The sequence below is a fragment of the Aquarana catesbeiana genome, linkage group LG08 (genome assembly GCF_042186555.1).
Source record: "Aquarana catesbeiana isolate 2022-GZ linkage group LG08, ASM4218655v1, whole genome shotgun sequence".
In the NCBI taxonomy this organism is placed as follows: Eukaryota; Metazoa; Chordata; class Amphibia; order Anura; family Ranidae; genus Aquarana; species Aquarana catesbeiana.
In genome coordinates, this window is record NC_133331.1 from 770,524 (window position 1) to 793,024 (window position 22,501).

At 52.6% G+C, this 22,501-nt stretch overlaps 1 protein-coding gene across 1 annotated transcript in view; it reads left to right on the plus strand.

Annotated features, from left to right (window-relative positions):
• Positions 1 to 954: 954 nt before the first annotated feature.
• LOC141105517 (ubiquitin carboxyl-terminal hydrolase 5-like) overlaps positions 955 to 22,501 on the plus strand; it is a gene marked incomplete in the record, with an annotated part of 87,434 nt that continues 65,887 nt past the window's right edge. Inside the window, 3 exon segments of the mRNA XM_073595378.1 lie at positions 955 to 1,222; positions 12,505 to 12,630; positions 22,094 to 22,163. Of these exon segments, the coding sequence (XP_073451479.1) occupies positions 980 to 1,222; positions 12,505 to 12,630; positions 22,094 to 22,163 (439 nt within the window).

Consider the following 22,501-nt stretch of genomic DNA (forward strand, 5'->3'; position numbering starts at 1 on the left):
AGTGTCTCCTATCACCAGCCGTGTCTCCTATCACCAGCCGTGTCACCTATCACCCTCAGTGTCACCTATCACCAGCCATGTCACCTATCACCCTCAGTGTCTCCTATCACCAGCCGTGTCACCTATCACCAGCCGTGTCTCCTATCACCTGCCGTGTCACATATCACCCTCCGTGTCACCTATCACCAGCCGTGTCACCTATCACCAGCCGTGTCACCTATCACCCTCAGTGTCTCCTATCACCTGCCGTGTCACATATCACCCTCCGTGTCACCTATCACCAGCCGTGTCACCTATCCCCAGCCGTGTCACCTATCACCCTCAGTGTCTCCTATCACCAGCCGTGTCACCTATCACCAGCCGTGTCACCTATCACCCTCAGTGTCACCTATCACCAGCCATGTCACCTATCACCCTCAGTGTCACCTATCACCAGCCGTGTCACCTATCACCAGCCGTGTCACCTATCACCAGCCGTGTCACCTATCACCAGCTGTGTCACCTCTCACCAGCCGTGTCACCTATCACCAGCCGTGTCACCTATCACCCTCAGTGTCTCCTATCACCAGCCATGTCACCTATCACCCTCAGTGTCTCCTATCACCAGCCATGTCACCTATCACCCTCAGTGTCACCTATCACCAGCCGTGTCACCTATCACCAGCCGTGTCACCTATCACCCGCCGTGTCACCTATCACCAGCCATGTCACCTATCACCCTCAGACACTTTCCTCTTTTTGACCTTTTTTTTCCTCACATGAAAGGAAAACAGCAGAAAAGTCAGTAGATTGGAATTAGTATGAGGAAATCTCAGCAGTGTCAGCGGGATACATATAGAGGAGGTTCTCTTCCTCAGAATATATTATGCCCTTAAGCATCATGGCTGCCCTTATCTTACGACGTCACCGCGGAACGACGTCCCCACCTCCGCGCAGGCGCCGTAACTACACAGACCTGCTCTGTCATTGTCCTCCGCGCATGCGCACTCTCTCCTCCCCTCACTTACCATCAGTCCAGTCACCACCGAGTGTGATCAGCGGGAGGGACAGACCGTCACCGGAAGAGGAAACGGGGAGAGAGAGAGCGAGGTGTATCAGTGCGGGAGCCGGAGTCATGGTGGACGTGAAGGAAGCGCTCTTATCGGTGCTGCCGAGTATTCGTCTCCCCCGGGCCGGAGATCGGGTCCACAAAGACGAGTGCGCGCTCTCCTTCCAGACCCCGGTGTGTACCGTATATCGTGTAATAGGGGCGCCCCCCATTCCCTATACACAGAGCCGAGGGGACCGTATATCGTATAATAGGGGCGCCCCCCCATAGAGAGCCAAGGGGGACCGTATAATAGGGGCGCCACCCCCATAGAGAGCCAAGGGGGACCGTATAATAGTGGCGCCCCCCCCCATAGAGAGCCAAGGGGGACCGTATAATAGGGGCGCCACCCCCCATAGAGAGCCAAGGGGGACCGTATAATAGGGGCGCCACCCCCCCATAGAGAGCCAAGGGGGACCGTATAATAGGGGCGCCACCCCCATAGAGAGCCAAGGGGGACCGTATAATAGGGGCGCCACCCCTCCATAGAGAGCCAAGGGGGACCGTATAATAGGGGCGCCACCCCCCATAGAGAGCCAAGGGGGACCGTATAATAGGGGCGCCACCCCATAGAGAGCCGAGGGGGACCGTATAATAGGGGCGCCACCCCCCCATAGAGAGCCAAGGGGGACCGTATAATAGTGGCGCCCCCCCCCATAGAGAGCCAAGGGGGACCGTATAATAGGGGCGCCACCCCCCATAGAGAGCCAAGGGGGACCGTATAATAGGGGCGCCACCCCCATAGAGAGCCAAGGGGGACCGTATAATAGTGGCGCCCCCCCCCATAGAGAGCCAAGGGGGACCGTATAATAGGGGCGCCACCCCCCCATAGAGAGCCAAGGGGGACCGTATAATAGTGGCGCCCCCCCCATAGAGAGCCAAGGGGGACCGTATAATAGGGGCGCCACCCCCCCATAGAGAGCCAAGGGGGACCGTATAATAGGGGCGCCACCCCCCCATAGAGAGCCAAGGGGGACCGTATAATAGGGGCGCCACCCCCATAGAGAGCCAAGGGGGACCGTATAATAGTGGCGCCCCCCCCCATAGAGAGCCAAGGGGGACCGTATAATAGGGGCGCCACCCCCCCATAGAGAGCCAAGGGGGACCGTATAATAGGGGCGCCACCCCCATAGAGAGCCAAGGGGGACCGTATAGTAGGGGCGCCACCCCCCCATAGAGAGCCAAGGGGGACCGTATAGTAGGGGCGCCCCCCATTCCCCCTACACAGAGCCGAGGGGACCGTATATCGTGTAATAGGGGCGCCACCCCATAGAGAGCCGAGGGGGACCGTATAATAGGGGCGCCACCCCTCCATAGAGAGCCAAGGGGGACCGTATAATAGGGGCGCCCCCCCATAGAGAGCCAAGGGGGACCGTATAGTAGGGGCGCCCCCTATTCCCCCTACACAGAGCCGAGGGGACCGTATATCGTGTAATAGGGGCGCCACCCCATAGAGAGCCGAGGGGGACCGTATAATAGGGGCGCCACCCCCCATAGAGAGCCAAGGGGGACCGTATAATAGGGGCGCCCCCCCATAGAGAGCCAAGGGGGACCGTATAATAGGGGCGCCACCCCCCCATAGAGAGCCAAGGGGGACCGTATATCGTGTAATAGGGGCGCCACCCCCCATAGAGAGCCAAGGGGGACCGTATAATAGGGGCGCCCCCCCCCCATAGAGAGCCGAGGGGGACCGTATAATAGGGGCGCCACCCCCCATAGAGAGCCAAGGGGGACCGTATAATAGGGGCGCCACCCCCCCATAGAGAGCCAAGGGGGACCGTATAATAGTGGCGCCCCCCCCCATAGAGAGCCAAAGGGGACCGTATAATAGTGGCGCCCCCCCCCATAGAGAGCCAAGGGGGACCGTATAATAGTGGCGCCACCCCCCATAGAGAGCCAAGGGGGACCGTATAATAGGGGCGCCACCCCCCCATAGAGAGCCAAGGGGGACCGTATAATAGGGGCGCCACCCCCCCATAGAGAGCCAAGGGGGACCGTATAATAGGGGCGCCCCCCCCCATAGAGAGCCAAGGGGAACCGTATAATAGGGGCGCGCCCCCCCATAGAGAGCCGAGGGGGGCCGTATATAGTGTAATAGAGGCGCCACCCCCATAGAGAGCCAAGGGGGACCCTATATCGTATAGTAGGGGCGCCCCCCATTCCCTATACACAGAGCTGAGGGGACCGTGTATATAGTATAATAGGGGCGCCACCCCCCCATAGAGAGCCAAGGGGACCGTATATCGTATAGTAGGGGCGCCCCCCCATAGAGAGCCAAGGGGGACTATAATAGGGGCGCCCCCCCCATAGACAGCCGAGGGGACCGTATAATAGGGGCGCCCCCCCCATAGACAGCCGAGGGGACCGTATAATAGGGGCGCCCCCCCCATAGAGAGCCGAGGGGACCGTATAATAGGGGCGCCACCCCCCCATAGAGAGCCAAGGGGGACCGTATAATAGGGGCGCCCCCCCATAGAGAACCAAGGGGGACCGTATAATAGGGGCGCCCCCCCATAGAGAGCCAAGGGGGACCGTATAATAGGGGCGCCCCCCCATAGAGAGCCAAGGGGGACCGTATAATAGGGGCGCCCCCCCCATAGAGAGCCAAGGGGACCGTATAATAGGGGCGCCACCCCCATAGAGAGCCGAGGGGACCGTATATCGTGTAATAGGGGCGCCCCCCCATAGAGAGCCAAGGGGGACTATAATAGGGGCGCCCCCCCCATAGACAGCCGAGGGGACCGTATAATAGGGGCGCCCCCATTCCCAATACACAGAGCCGAGGGGACCGTATATCGTATAATAGGGGCGCCACCCCCCCATAGAGAGCCGAGGGGACCGTATAATAGGGGCGACACCCCCCATAGAGAGCCAAGGGGGACCGTATATCGTGTAATAGGGGCGCCCCCCCCATAGAGAGCCGAGGGGACCGTATAATAGGGGCGCCCCCATTCCCAATACACAGAGCCGAGGGGACCGTATATCGTATAGTAGGGGCGCCCCCCCCCCATAGAGAGCCGAGGGGACCGTATATCGTGTAATGGGGCACCACCCCCCATAGAGAGCCGAGAGGGACCGTTTAATAGGGGCGCACCCCATTCCCAATACACAGAGCCGAGGGGACCGTATATCGTGTAATAGGGGCACGCCCCCCCCATAGAGAGCCAAGGGGGACCGTATATCGTATAATAGGGGCGCCACCCCCCCATAGAGAGCCGAGGGGGACTGTATAATAGGGGCGACACCCCCCATAGAGAGCCAAGGGGGACCGTATATCGTGTAATAGGGGCGCCCCCCCCATAGAGAGCCGAGGGGACCGTATATCGTATAATAGGGGCGCCACCCCCCCATAGAGAGCCAAGGGGGACTGTATAATAGGGGCGACACCCCCCATAGAGAGACAAGGGGACCGTATATAGTGTAATAGGGGCGCCACCCACACATAGAGAGCCTAGGGGGACCGTATATAGTGTATTAGGGGCGCCACCCCCATAGAGAGCCGAGGGGGACCGTATAATAGGGATGCCATCCCCCATAGAGAGCCGAGGGGACCGTATATCGTGTAATAGGGGCGCGCCCCCCCATAGAGAGCCATGGGGGACTGTATAATAGGGGCGCCACCCCCCATAGAGAGCCGAGGGGACCGTATATCGTATAATAGGGGCACCACCCCCCATAGAGAGCCGAGGGGGACCGTATAATAGGGGCGCCACCCCCCCATAGAGAGCCAAGGGGGACCGTATAATAGGGGCGCCATCCCCCATAGAGAGCCGAGGGGACCGTATATCGTGTAATAGGGGCGCCACCCCCCATAGAGAGCCGAGGGGGACCGTATAATAGGGGCGCCACCCCCCCATAGAGAGCCAAGGGGGACCGTATAATAGGGGCGCCATCCCCCATAGAGAGCCGAGGGGACCGTATATCGTGTAATAGGGGCGCCACCCCCCCATAGAGAGCCAAGGGGGACCGTATATTGTATAGTAGGGGCGCCCCCCATTCCCTATACACAGAGCTGAGGGGACCGTATATAATGTAATAGGGGCGCACCCTTCATAGAGAGCCGAGGGGACCGTATATAGTGTAATGGGGCACCACCCCCCATAGAGAGTCGAGGGGGACCGTATATCGTATAGCAGGGGCGCCCCCTTCATAGAGAGCCGAGGGGACCGTATATCGTGTAAAAGGGGCGCCACCCCCCATAGAGAGCCAAGGGGGACCGTATAATAGGGGCGCCACCCCCCATAGAGAGCCGAGGGGGGTATATCGTATAGTAGGGGCGCCACCCCCCATAGAGAGCCGAGGGGACCGTATATCGTGTAATAGGGGCGCCACCCCCACATAGAGAGCCAAGGGGGACCTGATAATAGGGGCGCCATCCCCTATAGAGAACCGAGGGGACCGTATATCGTGTAATAGGGGCGCCACCCCCCCATAGAGAGCCAAGAGGGACCCTATATCGTATAGTAGGGGCGCCCACCATTCCCTATACACAGCTGAGGGGACCGTATATAGTGTAATAGGGGCGCACCCTTCATAGAGAGCCGAGGGGACCGTATATAGTGTAATGGGGCACCACCCCCCATAGAGAGCCGAGGGGGACCGTATATCGTATAGTAGGGGCGCCCCCCCATAGAGAGCCGAGGGGACCGTATAATAGGGGAGCCACCCCCTATAGCGAGCCGAGGGGACCGTATATCGTGTAATAGGGGCACCACCCCCCATAGAGAGCCAAGGGGGACCCTATATCGTATAGTAGGGGCGCCCCCCATTCCCTATACACAGAGCTGAGGGGACCGTATATAGTATAATAGGGGCGCCACCCCCATAGAGGGCCGAGGGGACCGTATATCGTATAGCAGGGGCGCCCCCTTCATAGAGAGCCGAGGGGACCGTATATCGTGTAATAGGGGCGCCACCCCCATAGAGAGCCAAGGGGGACCGTATAATAGGGGCGCCACCCCCCATAGAGAGCCGAGGGGACCGTATATCGTGTAATAGGGGTGCCACCCCCATAGAGAGCCATGGGGGACTGTATAATAGGGGCGCGACCCCCCATAGAGAGCCGAGGGGGGTATATCGTATAATAGGGGCGCCACCCCCCCATAGAGAGCCGAGGGGACCGTATATCGTGTAATAGGGGCGCCACCCCCCATAGAGAGCCAAAGGGGACCGTATAATAGAGGCGCCACCCCCCATAGAGAGCCAAGGGGGACCGTATATCGTATAGTAGGGGCGCCCCCCATTCCCTATACACAGAGCTGAGGGGACCGTATATGGTGTAATAGGGGCGCCCCCCCCCATAGAGAGCCGAGGGGACCGTATATCGTATAGTAGGGGCGCCCCCTTCATAGAGAGCCGAGGGGGACCGTATATCGTATAGTAGGGGCGCCACCCCCCCATAGAGAGCCGAGGGGACCGTATATCGTATAGTAGGGGCGCCCCCTTCATAGAGAGCCGAGGGGGACCGTATATCGTATAGTAGGGGCGCCCCCTTCATAGAGAGCCGAGGGGACCGTATATCGTATAGTAGGGGCGCCCCCCATTCCCTATACACAGAGCCGAGGGGACCGTATAGCGTGTAATAGGAGCGCCACCACCCATAGAGAGCCGAGGGGACCGTATATCGTATAATAGGGGCGCCCCCTTCATAGAGAGCTGAGGGGAACGTATATCGTATAATGGGGGCACCACCCCCCATAGAGAGCCGAGGGGACCGTATATCGTATAGTAGGGGCGCCCCCTTCATAGAGAGCCGAGGGGGACCGTATATCGTATAGTAGGGGCGCCCCCTTCATAGAGAGCCGAGGGGACCACATATCGTGTAATAGGGGCACCACCCCCCATAGAGAGCCGAGGGGGACCGTATATCGTGTAATAGGGGCGCCACCCCCCATAGAGAGCCGAGGGGGACCGTATATCGTATAATAGGAGTGCCACCCCCCATAGAGAGCCGAGGGGGACTGTATATCGTATAGTAGGGGCGCCCCCTCCCCCCTACACACAGGAGAGGACCGTATATCGTATAATAGGTGCGCGGCCGCTCCCTCTTCCTCCTCATTCATTATTTATTATTGATGATCTTCCTGTGATCGATTATTGATCATCAGATTTATTTTTAATTCTATTTAGTTTGTTGCTAAAATGTTTAAAGGGGTAGAAACATTGTGGGCATGGCTATGTGCACAGTGGCGTACCTAAAAAGTCATGTGACCGGGGGGTGGAGCATGGAGAAAGAAATAGGCCCCTCCCCCCATGGGTCATGTCATGCATGTGATAGAAATGTTCTCATCATTATCCCCGGTGATCCGCCATCCGCATTCAGGCGTTTCCTCTTATGGGTGACAACGCTGTGTCTCCGGCTTCCTGATTTGCTCCTGTGTTGTCACCCGGGATTCTGCTGGAGAGTATGAGGCACTGTGATGTCATCACCCCGCCCCCATTCTCCGCAGAGTGTGTCACCCCTCCCCCATTCTCCGCAGAGTGTGTCACCCCTCCCCCATTCTCCGCAGAGTGTGTCACCCCTCCCCCATTCTCCGCAGAGTGTGTCACCCCTCCCCCATTGTCCGCCTAGTGTGTCACCCCTCCCCCATTGTCCGCCTAGTGTGTCACCCCGCCCCCAACCTCCGCCTAGTGTGTCACCCCTCCCCCATTGTCCGCCTAGTGTGTCACCCCGCCCCCAACCTCCGCCTAGTGTGTCACCCCGCCCCCAACCTCCGCCTAGTGTGTCACCCCGCCCCCAACCTCCGCCTAGTGTGTCACCCCGCCCCCAACCTCCGCCTAGTGTGTCACCCCGCCCCCAACCTCCGCCTAGTGTGTCACCCCGCCCCCAACCTCCGCCTAGTGTGTCACCCCGCCCCCAACCTCCGCCTAGTGTGTCACCCCGCCCCCAACCTCCGCCTAGTGTGTCACCCCGCCCCCAACCTCCGCCTAGTGTGTCACCCCGCCCCCAACCTCCGCCTAGTGTGTCACCCCGCCCCCAACCTCCGCCTAGTGTGTCACCCCGCCCCCAACCTCCGCCTAGTGTGTCACCCCGCCCCCAACCTCCGCCTAGTGTGTGTCACCCCGCCCCCAACCTCCGCCTAGTGTGTGTCACCCCGCCCCCAACCTCCGCCTAGTGTGTCACCCCGCCCCCAACCTCCGGCTAGTGTGTCAACCCGCCCCCAACCTCCGCCTAGTGTGTGTCACCCCGCCCCCAACCTCCGCCCAGTGTGTCACCCCGCCCCCAACCTCCGCCTAGTGTGTCACCCCGCCCCCAACCTCCGCCTACTGTGTGTCACCCCGCCCCCAACCTCCGCCTAGTGTGTGTCACCCCGCCCCCAACCTCCGCCTAGTGTGTCACCCCGCCCCCAACCTCCGCCTACTGTGTGTCACCCCGCCCCCAACCTCCGCCTAGTGTGTGTCACCCCGCCCCCAACCTCCGCCTACTGTGTGTCACCCCGCCCCCAACCTCCGCCTAGTGTGTGTCACCCCGCCCCCAACCTCCGCCTAGTGTGTCACCCCGCCCCCAACCTCCGCCTACTGTGTGTCACCCCACCCCCAACCTCCGCCTAGTGTGTCAACCCGCCCCCAACCTCCGCCTAGTGTGTCACCCCGCCCCCAACCTCCGCCTAGTGTGTCACCCCGCCCCCAACCTCCGCCTAGTGTCACCCCGCCCCCAACCTCCGCCTAGTGTGTCACCCCGCCCCCAACCTCCGCCTAGTGTGTGTCACCCCGCCCCCAACCTCCGCCCAGTGTGTCACCCCGCCCCCAACCTCCGCCTAGTGTGTCACCCCGCCCCCAACCTCCGCCTAGTGTGTCACCCCGCCCCCAACCTCCGCCTAGTGTGTCACCCCGCCCCCAACCTCCGCCTAGTGTGTCACCCCGCCCCCAACCTCCGCCTACTGTGTGTCACCCCGCCCCCCAACCTCCGCCTACTGTGTGTCACCCCGCCCCCAACCTCCGCCTAGTGTGTCACCCCGCCCCCAACCTCCGCCTAGTGTGTCACCCCGCCCCCAACCTCCGCCTAGTGTGTGTCACCCCGCCCCCAACCTCCGCCTAGTGTCACCCCGCCCCCAACCTCCGCCTAGTGTGTCACCCCGCCCCCAACCTTCGCCTAGTGTGTCACCCCGCCCCCAACCTCCGCCTAGTGTGTCACCCCGCCCCCAACCTCTGCCTACTGTGTGTCACCCCGCCCCCCAACCTCCGCCTAGTGTGTCACCCCGCCCCCAACCTCCGCCTAGTGTGTGTCACCCCGCCCCCAACCTCCGCCTAGTGTGTGTCACCCCGCCCCCAACCTCCGCCTAGTGTCACCCCGCCCCCAACCTCCGCCTAGTGTCACCCCGCCCCCAACCTCTGCCTACTGTGTGTCACCCCGCCCCCAACCTCTGCCTACTGTGTGTCACCCCGCCCCCAACCTCCGCCTACTGTGTGTCACCCCGCCCCCCAACCTCCGCCTAGTGTGTCACCCCGCCCCCAACCTCTGCCTAGTGTGTGTCACCCCGCCCCCAACCTCCGCCTAGTGTGTCACCCCGCCCCCAACCTCCGCCTAGTGTGTCACCCCGCCCCAACCTCCGCCTAGTGTGTGTCACCCCGCCCCCAACCTCCGCCTACTGTGTCACCCCACCCCCAACCTCCGCCTAGTGTGTGTCACCCCGCCCCCAACCTCCGCCTACTGTGTCACCCCACCCCCAACCTCCGCCTAGTGTGTCACCCCGCCCCCAACCTCCGCCTACTGTGTGTCACCCCGCCCCCAACCTCCGCCTACTGTGTGTCACCCCGCCCCCAACCTCCGCCTAGTGTGTGTCACCCCGCCCCCAACCTCCGCCTAGTGTGTCACCCCGCCCCCAACCTCCGCCTAGTGTGTCACCCCGCCCCCAACCTCCGCCTACTGTGTGTCACCCCACCCCCAACCTCCGCCTAGTGTGTGTCACCCCGCCCCCAACCTCCGCCTAGTGTGTCACCCCGCCCCCAACCTCCGCCTACTGTGTGTCACCCCGCCCCCAACCTCCGCCTAGTGTGTGTCACCCCGCCCCCAACCTCCGCCTAGTGTGTGTCACCCCGCCCCCAACCTCCGCCTAGTGTGTCACCCCGCCCCCAACCTCCGCCTAGTGTGTGTCACCCCGCCCCCAACCTCCGCCTAGTGTGTCACCCCGCCCCCAACCTCCGCCTAGTGTGTCACCCCGCCCCCAACCTCCGCCTAGTGTGTCACCCCGCCCCCAACCTCCGCCTAGTGTGTCACCCCGCCCCCAACCTCCGCCTAGTGTGTCACCCCGCCCCCAACCTCCGCCTAGTGTGTCACCCCGCCCCCAACCTCCGCCTAGTGTGTCACCCCGCCCCCAACCTCCGCCTAGTGTGTCACCCCGCCCCCAACCTCCGCCTAGTGTGTCACCCCGCCCCCAACCTCCGCCTACTGTGTCACCCCGCCCCCCAACCTCCACCTAGTGTGTCACCCCGCCCCCAACCTCCGCCTACTGTGTGTCACCCCGCCCCCAACCTCCGCCTAGTGTGTCACCCCGCCCCCAACCTCCGCCTAGTGTGTCACCCCGCCCCCAACCTCCGCCTAGTGTGTCACCCCGCCCCCAATCTCCGCCTAGTGTGTCACCCCGCCCCCAACCTCCGCCTAGTGTGTCACCCCGCCCCCAACCTCCGCCTAGTGTGTCGCCCCGCCCCCAACCTCCGCCTTGTGTGTCACCCCGCCCCCAACCTCCGCCTAGTGTGTGTCACCCCGCCCCCAACCTCCGCCTAGTGTGTGTCACCCCGCCCCCCAACCTCCGCCTAGTGTGTCACCCCGCCCCCAACCTCCGCCTAGTGTGTCACCCCGCCCCCAACCTCTGCCTACTGTGTGTCACCCCGCCCCCAACCTCCGCCCAGTGTGTCACCCCGCCCCCAACCTCCGCCTAGTGTGTGTCACCCCGCCCCCAACCTCCGCCTAGTGTGTGTCACCCCGCCCCCAACCTCTGCCTACTGTGTGTCACCCCGCCCCCCAACCTCCGCCTACTGTGTGTCACCCCGCCCCCCAACCTCCGCCTAGTGTGTGTCACCCCGCCCCCAACCTCCGCCTAGTGTCACCCCGCCCCCCAACCTCCGCCTAGTGTCACCCCGCCCCCAACCTCCGCCTAGTGTCACCCCGCCCCCAACCTCCGCCTAGTGTCACCCCGCCCCCAACCTCCGCCTAGTGTCACCCCGCCCCCAACCTCCGCCTAGTGTCACCCCGCCCCCAACCTCCGCCTAGTGTCACCCCGCCCCCAACCTCCGCCTAGTGTCACCCCGCCCCCAACCTCCGCCTAGTGTCACCCCGCCCCCAACCTCCGCCTAGTGTCACCCCGCCCCCAACCTCCGCCTAGTGTCACCCCGCCCCCAACCTCCGCCTAGTGTCACCCCGCCCCCAACCTCCGCCTAGTGTGTGTCACCCCGCCCCCAACCTGCGCCTAGTGTGTCACCCCGCCCCCAACCTGCGCCTAGTGTGTCACCCCGCCCCCAACCTGCGCCTAGTGTGTCACCCCGCCCCCAACCTGCGCCTAGTGTGTCACCCCGCCCCCAACCTGCGCCTAGTGTGTCACCCCGCCCCCAACCTGCGCCTAGTGTGTCACCCCGCCCCCAACCTGCGCCTAGTGTGTCACCCCGCCCCCAACCTGCGCCTAGTGTGTCACCCCGCCCCCAACCTGCGCCTAGTGTGTCACCCCGCCCCAACCTCCGCCTAGTGTGTGTCACCCCGCCCCCAACCTGCGCCTAGTGTGTCACCCCGCCCCCAACCTGCGCCTAGTGTGTCACCCCGCCCCCAACCTCCGCCTAGTGTGTCACCCCGCCCCCCAACCTCCGCCTAGTGTGTGTCACCCCGCCCCCAACCTCCGCCTACTGTGTGTCACCCCGCCCCCCAACCTCCGCCTAGTGTGTGTCACCCCGCCCCCAACCTCCGCCTACTGTGTGTCACCCCGCCCCCAACCTCCGCCTAGTGTGTGTCACCCCGCCCCCAACCTCCGCCTACTGTGTGTCACCCCGCCCCCAACCTCCGCCTACTGTGTGTCACCCCGCCCCCAACCTCCGCCTAGTGTGTGTCACCCCGCCCCCAACCTCCGCCTAGTGTGTGTCACCCCGCCCCCAACCTCCGCCTAGTGTGTGTCACCCCGCCCCCAACCTCCGCCTAGTGTGTGTCACCCCGCCCCCAACCTCCGCCTAGTGTGTGTCACCCCGCCTGATGATTGATCACATGACTGAAGTGTAATGAATCCTGAAGAGCGTTGCACCGGGGATCAGGAGGGGCTCCTCTTCTTTTATGGGGGTATGGAGCTGCTGGAGGGGGTGTGGCTGGAATTAGGGGAGGAGGGATCACCCAGGAGGGGCGCATTGCAGTGATTGGAGGGCTGTACAGGTGGGAGTGGCTTGTCTGAGGAATCCCCTGATATGAGGGATGGTGATGACTCTCTTGTCTCGTGTTGTAGGAATCGGATGGCGGTCTTTACATCTGTATGAACACCTTCCTGGGATACGGAAGATCTTATGTAGAACGACACTACAACAAAACCGGCCAGAGGGCCTTCCTACACCTCAAGAGAACCCCCAAACCGGTAAGAGTCCCCCTCCCCCGTCCATCCGTCTATCCATGTCTCCATCCATCCATGTCTCCATCCATCCATCCATCCATGTCTCCATCCATCCATCCATGTCTCCATCCATCCATGTCTCCATCCATCCATGTCTCCATCCATGTCTCCATCCATGTCTCCATCCATGTCTCCATCCATGTCTCCATCCCTCCATGTCTCCATCCCTCCATGTCTCCATCCCTCCATGTCACCATCCATCCCTCCATGTCTCCATCCATCCATGTCTCCATCCATCTATCCATGTCTCCATCCATCCATCCAACCATCCATCCATCCAACCATCCATGTCTCCATCCATCCATCCATCCATGTCTCCATCCATCCATGTCTCCATCCATCCATGTCTCCATCCATCCATGTCTCCATCCATCCATCCATCCATGTCTCCATCCATCCATGTCTCCATCCATCCATCCATGTCTCCATCCATGTCTCCATCCATCCATCCATGTCTCCATCCATCCATGTCTCCATCCATCCATGTCTCCATCCATCCATGTCTCCATCCATCCATGTCTCCATCCATCCATCCATCCATGTCACCATCCATCCATCCATGTCTCCATCCATCCATATCTCCATCCATCCATCCATGTCTCCATCCATCCATCCATGTCTCCATCCATCCATGTCTCCATCCATCCATCCATCCATGTCTCCATCCATCCATCCATGTCTCCATCCATCCATCCATGTCTCCATCCATCCATCCATGTCTCCATCCATCCATCCATCCATGTCTCCATCCATCCATCCATCCATGTCTCCATCCATCCATCCATGTCTCCATCCATCCATGTCTCCATCCATCCATCCATGTCTCCATCCATCCATCCATGTCTCCATCCATGTCACAATCCATCCATCCATCCATCCATCCATCCATGTCACCATCCATCTATCCATCCATCTATCCATCCATCCATCTATCCATGTCTCCATCCATCTATCCATGTCTCCATCCATCGATCCATGTCTCCATCCATCGATCCATGTCTCCATCCATCCATCCATCCATCCATGTCACCATCCATCCATGTCACCATCCATCCATCCATGTCACCATCCATCCATCCATGTCACCATCCATCCATCCATGTCTCCATCCATCCATCCATGTCTCCATCCATCCATCCATGTATCCATCCATGTTTCCATCCATCCATGTTTCCATCCATGTCTCCATCCATCCATGTCTCCATCCATCCATGTCTCCATCCATCCATGTTTCCATCCATGTCTCCATCCATCCATCCATGTCTCCATCCATCCATGTCTCCATCCATCCATCCATGTCTCCATCCATCCATGTCTCCATCCATCCATGTCTCCATCCATCCATCCATGTCTCCATCCATCCATGTCTCCATCCATCCATGTCTCCATCCATCCATCCATGTCTCCATCCATCCATCCATGTCTCCATCCATCCATGTCTCCATCCATGTTTCCATCCATCCATGTCTCCATCCATCCATCCATGTCTCCATCCATCCATCCATGTCTCCATCCATGTTTCCATCCATCCATGTCTCCATCCATCCAATAAATGTCTCCATCTATCTCCAGTGAAAGCGAGTTTAACAAGACACGTGGCCACTCATTAAAATTAGAAGAAAAGAGGTTTCTTATCGTACATCACGGGACACAGAGCCATAGTAATCACTATGTGGGTTATAGGCCACCTTCAGGTGATGGAAACTGGCACACCCTAAACAGAAAGTCCCCTCCCTATATAACCCCTCCCACTACTGGGAGTACCTCCGTTGTTTCCGCCAGTGTCTTAGGTGTTGGTCACGAGTGAAGATGTGCTGCACTGAGCTCCTCTGGAATATTCCTTGCTGGGGTTGCCATGCAGCCGGATCCATTCAAAGTGTCTTTTTTGGCCGAATTGAATGGTACCCAGGCCTTGTGGCGGAAGAAACGAGGTTTATCCCGTAACGCTTCTCCTTCTAGACAGCTGGACCCTGGGATCCGGTGCTTTTGGTTTTTTCAGCCATAAGTTTTTCCTGGCGGGGTGCTATACGGGTCCAGTAGTGTGGAACACCCTATAAAAAGGGGCCCCAGTTTCTGAAGGTTTTTTTAAACAAAGCCAACTGTGAGGTGTGAAGATTGGGTCTGTTGGTTTTACCACAGAAATCCCTGCGGCGGGGGGGCGTGGCTTAGCGCGGCGTTGGCGTGCAGCAATGTCCAGCACAGGGGTACTTTTAAAAGGCTCTATTTTTTTGCTGACTGCAGCTGTCGGAGAGACACAAAAGCTAAAAAAGGGTCATGTAAGAGGTGACACAGACATTCCTTTGGCACATTTAGACCCCTTTCACCCTGGGGCGGTTTGCAGGCATTATTGCGCTAAAAATACTGCCTGCAAACCGCCCCTAAACAGCCTCCGCTGTTTGTTCAGTGTGAAAGCCCCGAGGGCACCGAGGGCTTTCACACTGAAGCGATGCGCTGGCAGGAGAAGAAAAAATCTCCTGCAAGCTGCATCTTTGGAGCGGTGAAGGAGCGGTGTATTCACCGCTCCTAAACTGCTCCTGCCCATTGAAATCAATGGGACAGCGTGGCAATACCGCGGCTACAGCCGCGCTATACGAGTGGTTTTAACCCTTTTTCAGCCGCCAGCGGGGGGTTAAAACCGCACCGCTAGCGGCCGAATACCGCGGCAAAACAGCGCTAAAAATATCGCTGTTTTACCACCAACGCCCCCTACCGCCCCAGTGTGAAAGCAGCCTAATCGTATTTCATTTAAACAAGCTTCTTTTTCAGTGCCAGGAGCATCTGCCTCCAGGCAGTCACGATGGCCTCCACTGTCAAGTTCAAGAGGAGAACCAGAACCTCCTTATGAGGGGGCACCACCCCCGCTCGTTTAGAGTGGGAGGAAGACTTCTGCAGTTCTCACGGGTCTGGTAGGAAGAGTGTCGGGAGCCTATGGCCACATCACCCTGAAAGTGCCCAATCTCGTCTGATCTCAGAGGCTAGGCAGAGGCTAAGCAGGGTCGGGCCTGGTCAGTACCTGGATGGGGGGACCACCTGGGAATACCAGGTGCCGTAGGCTGCAGATGGGTGACTTCCTCAATAACTCTAGGGTACAAACTTGAGTTCCGAAAGTCCCCGTCTCCTCGTTTTCTCAGATTCCAGAGGAAAAGAAGTCTCTCTTTCAAGCATTGGACCATATTTTGTCTCAAATAATTGATCTTAGTGGTTCCCATGCAAGAGCAGGGATTGGGGTTTTATTTAAACCTTTTCACGGTACCAAAACCAAATGGGTATGTCGGACCCAATCTAGATCTCAAAGATCTAAATCGGTTTCTGAATATCCGCTCTTTTTTTGCATGGAGTTAATCCGATCAGTGGTCTCCGTTCTACAAGGTGGAGAACTTCTGGCATCAATAGACATCAGGGATGCATGCCTCCATGTACCTATATTTCCCGCTCACCAGAAATATCTACGTTTTGAGGTAGAAAATCTTTGTTTTCAGTTTGTAGCTCTACCTTTCGGTCTAGCTACGGCACCTCGAGTATTTACAAAGGTCCTGGCCCTTCCTGTAGCCGGATTAAGGGCCCAAGGTATAACGATTATAGCTTACCTAGACAATATGCTCTTGATAGACCAGTCGGTAGCCCGCTTAGACCAAATTATGATCCACAGTCAACTGTCTGGAATACCTAGGTTGGATTCTCAACCTAGAGAAATCCTCCTTAAAAAAAAAAACTACCAAGGAGATTAGAATACCTGAGTCTGATTATTGATACAGCCCAGAAAAGGGTATTCTTGCCCTAGGCGAAGATCAGGGCCATAAAGGAACTGATTCAGGTGGTCAAGGCAAAGAAGAATCCTTCTATTCGACTTTGCATGAGGTTGTTGGGAAAGATGGTGGGTTCATTCGAGGCCGTTCCTTATGCTCAGTCTCATTTGAGGCTGCTACAAAACAGTATATTATCGGCTTGGAACAAGAAGATCCAAGCTCTAGATTTCCCAATGTATCTGTCTTCAGGGTGCGCCGAAGCCTCAGTTGGTGGTTGATAACCAAGAATCTGCAGAAGGGAAATCTTTCCTACAAGTTACCGGGAAGATGGTAACAATGACCTTGCCCATCAACATTCTAGAGATTCGGGCAGCGCACTTGGCCCTGAGGGCCTAGACGTTCAGGTTACGGAAGTGTCCTGTCAGGATCCAATCTGACAATGCCACAGCAGTGGCCTATATCAATCACCAAGGGGGGCACGAGAAGTCGACGACTTTGTGTCAAGAACAGGGGATCCGCTAGCATGCGGAACAGATGCCTTAGTATTCCCGGGGAATCAGTTCTCACTGATTTATGCATTTCCTCCTATTCTGCTGCTCCCAGGAAGGGAAATCTGTGATTCTTGTGGCCCAGAAGATCTTGGTATGCAGAGATCATAAAGATGGCGGTAGGGGACCCTACAACCACGGCCAGATCTTCTCTCACAAGGTCCAGTATTCCATCCTACCTTACAAACGCTAAATGTAACGGTTTGGCTCTTGAGACCCACATTCTGAAGACGCGTGGGCTGTCAGGTCCAGTGGTATTTACCTTGATTTATGCAAGGAAGCCGGCCTCCAGAATCTTAGATTATAGAGTCTGGAAGGCATATGTCTCCTGGTGTGAATCCAGGGGTTGGCACCCCAGGACGTATGTCATAGGTAGAATTCTTGACTTCTGTAGATGAGGTTAGAGATGAAGCTGGCCTTGCATACTATCAAAGGACAAGTTTTGGCCTTGTTGGTATTATTTAAACCAACCACTTCGCATTCTTTGGTTTGTAGCTTATTCAGGGGGTAACACAGCTTAATCCTCCGGTTAAGTCACCCCTGAACCCTTGGGACTTGAATTTAGTTCTGTCAGCATTACTGAAACAGCCTTTTTGAGCCGATATGATATTTTCCCTTGGTCCTTTTGACAAGGAAACTAATTTTCTGGTAGCCATTTCTTCTGCAAGAAGGCTATCAGAGTTGGCTGCTCTTTCCTGTAAGGAGCCTTATTTAATTATTCACAAGGATAAGGTAGTATTGCGTCCTCATCCTATCTTTCTACCGAAGGTCTAGTTTTTATCCAAAGCAGGATATTGTTCTACCTTCATTTTTCCCAGAACCCTGTTCTACGGAAGGGAAATCACTACATTCTCTTGGTGTGGGGAGAGCACTCAAGGTCTACTTGGAGGCGACTGCTCAGATTCGAAAAACTGATGTTTTGTTGGCCTGAAGGTCCTAGAAAAAGGACAGGCAGCATCAAAATCTACTATTTCTAAATGGATTCCGCAAGTAACTGTTCAGGCTTATGGCTTAAAGAGGAGGATTCCACCCTCTCAAATCAAAAGCGCACTCCACTTCTTGGGCGGTGCATCACCAGGCCTCCATGGCTCAGATCTGCAAAGCCTCAACTTGGTCTTCAGTCCATACATTTACCAGATTCTATCAGGTGGAGGTAAAAGGTCATGAGGAGATCTCCTTTGGGTGCAGTATAAGTCCTCTGGTCTCTTGGTGCCCTACTTTTGTTGTGTCCCCTCCCCTCAGGTAGCATTGCTCTGGGACATCCCACACAGTAATTACTATGGCTCTGTGTCCCGTGATGTACGATAAGAAAATAGGATTATTATAACAGCTTACCTGTAAAATCCTTTTCTTTGAAGTACATCACGGGACACAGAGCTCCCTCCCCTCTTTCTGGTATACATGTGTATTACTTTGCTACAAAACTGAGGTACTCCCAGTAGTGGGTGGGGTTATATAGGGAGGTGGGAGGGGACTTCCTGTTTAGGGTGTGCCAGTGTCTATCACCTGAAGGTGGCCAATAACCCACATAGTGATTACTGTGGCTCTGTGTCCCGTGATGTACTCCAAAAAAAGAATTTTACAGGTAATCCTATTTTAACCTTAAACTACGTAGAGGGTTCTTTACTGTAAGAGCGGCAAGGATGTGGAATTCCCTTCCACAGGCGGTGGTCTCAGCGGGGAGCATTGATAGCTTCAAGAAACTATTAGATAATCACCTGAATGACCACAACATACAGGGATATGTAATGTAATATGACATATAATCACACAACATACAGAGATATATAATGTAATACTGACATATAATCACACAACATACAGAGATATATAATATAATATGACATATAATCACACAACATACAGAGATATATAATGTAATATGACATATAATCACACAACATACAGAGATATATAATGTAATATGACATATAATCACACAACATACAGAGATATATAATGTAATATGACATATAATCACACAACATACAGAGATATATAATGTAATATGACATATAATCACACAACATACAGAGATATATAATGTAATATGACATATAATCACACAACATACAGGATATATAATATAATATGACATATAATCACACAACATACAGGATATATAATGTAATATGACATATAATCACACAACATACAGGATATATAATGTAATATGACATATAATCACACAACATACAGAGATATATAATGTAATATGACATATAATCACACAACATACAGAGATATATAATGTAATATGACATATAATCACACAACATACAGAGATATATAATGTAATATGACATATAATCACACAACATACAGGATATATAATGTAATATGACATATAATCACACAACATACAGGATATATAATGTAATATGACATATAATCACACAACATACAGGATATATAATGTAATATGACATATAATCACACAACATACAGAGATATATAATGTAATATGACATATAATCACACAACATACAGAGATATATAATGTAATATGACATATAATCACACAACATACAGGATATATAATGTAATATGACATATAATCACACAACATACAGGGATATATAATGTAATATGACATATAATCACACAACATACAGGATATATAATGTAATATGACATATAATCACACAACATACAGAGATATATAATGTAATATGACATATAATCACACAACATACAGGATATATAATGTAATATGACATATAATCACACAACATACAGAGATATATAATGTAATATGACATATAATCACACAACATACAGAGATATATAATGTAATATGACATATAATCACACAACATACAGAGATATATAATGTAATATGACATATAATCACACAACATACAGAGATATATAATGTAATATGACATATAATCACACAACATACAGGGATATATAATGTAATATGACATATAATCACACAACATACAGAGATATATAATGTAATATGACATATAATCACACAACATACAGGATATATAATGTAATATGACATATAATCACACAACATACAGGGATATATAATGTAATATGACATATAATCACACAACATACAGGATATATAATGTAATATGACATATAATCACACAACATACAGAGATATATAATGTAATACTGACATATAATCACACAACATACAGAGATATATAATGTAATATGACATATAATCACACAACATACAGGATATATAATGTAATATGACATATAATCACACAACATACAGAGATATATAATGTAATAAGACATATAATCACACAACATACAGAGATATATAATGTAATATGACATATAATCACACAACATACAGAGATATATAATGTAATATGACATATAATCACACAACATACAGAGATATATAATGTAATATGACATATAATCACACAACATACAGAGATATATAATGTAATATGACATATAATCACACAACATACAGAGATATATAATGTAATATGACATATAATCACACAACATACAGGATATATAATGTAATATGACATATAATCACACAACATACAGAGATATATAATGTAATAAGACATATAATCACACAACATACAGAGATATATAATGTAATATGACATATAATCACACAACATACAGAGATATATAATGTAATATGACATATAATCACACAACATACAGAGATATATAATGTAATATGACATATAATCACACAACATACAGGATATATAATGTAATATGACATATAATCACACAACATACAGAGATATATAATGTAATATGACATATAATCACACAACATACAGAGATATATAATGTAATATGACATATAATCACACAACATACAGAGATATATAATGTAATATGACATATAATCACACAACATACAGAGATATATAATGTAATATGACATATAATCACACAACATACAGAGATATATAATATAATATGACATATAATCACACAACATACAGAGATATATAATGTAATATGACATATAATCACACAACATACAGAGATATATAATGTAATATGACATATAATCACACAACATACAGAGATATATAATGTAATATGACATATAATCACACAACATACAGAGATATATAATGTAATATGACATATAATCACACAACATACAGAGATATATAATGTAATATGACATATAATCACACAACATACAGAGATATATAATGTAATATGACATATAATCACACAACATACAGAGATATATAATGTAATATGACATATAATCACACAACATACAGGATATATAATGTAATATGACATATAATCACACAACATACAGAGATATATAATGTAATATGACATATAATCACACAACATACAGGATATATAATGTAATATGACATATAATCACACAACATACAGAGATATATAATGTAATATGACATATAATCACACAACATACAGAGATATATAATGTAATATGACATATAATCACACAACATACAGAGATATATAATGTAATATGACATATAATCACACAACATACAGGATATATAATGTAATATGACATATAATCACACAACATACAGAGATATATAATGTAATATGACATATAATCACACAACATACAGGATATATAATGTAATATGACATATAATCACACAACATACAGAGATATATAATGTAATATGACATATAATCACACAACATACAGGATATATAATGTAATATGACATATAATCACACAACATACAGAGATATATAATGTAATATGACATATAATCACACAACATACAGGATATATAATGTAATATGACATATAATCACACAACATACAGAGATATATAATGTAATATGACATATAATCACACAACATACAGGGATATATAATGTAATATGACATATAATCACACAACATACAGAGATATATAATGTAATATGACATATAATCACACAACATACAGAGATATATAATGTAATATGACATATAATCACACAACATACAGAGATATATAATGTAATATGACATATAATCACCCAGAGGTTGGACTTGTGTCTTTTATCACCCTCACCTTCTATGTAACTATGGTAACGTGGTATCGGTGGATCTCCGTTATGTGTGTAAAGAATTAAATGTATACAATTTTGGTGTACTTTCCCTTTAACAATATTTCTTTATTTTAGCAGAAATCTGATGACTCCAACTCCACCACCGGGGATCCCCCCCGCAAGAAACCCACCCGGCTCGCTATCGGTAAGATTTCCTCTCTCTGGTCTCTGCTCTGTATATCTATAACCATATATTTTTTTTTTATTCTCCGGGGTCTCTGCTTTCAGAAGACAGATCATGTTTGAGAATCTTCAGACCCAAAATACATATTTTTTAAATGTGTGAAAAAAATATATAAAATATTGCAAAAACAGTCTGGCAGCGAAAGGGTTAACCCTAAAAATATGTGGAAAGAGATTTTATAATGTGTCTAAGAGCCCTTGCACACTGGAGCGGTGCGCTGGCAGGACGGTAAAAAAAGTCCTGCTAGCAGCATCTTCGGAGCGGTGAAGGAGCGGAGTGTATACGGCCCCTTTACTGCT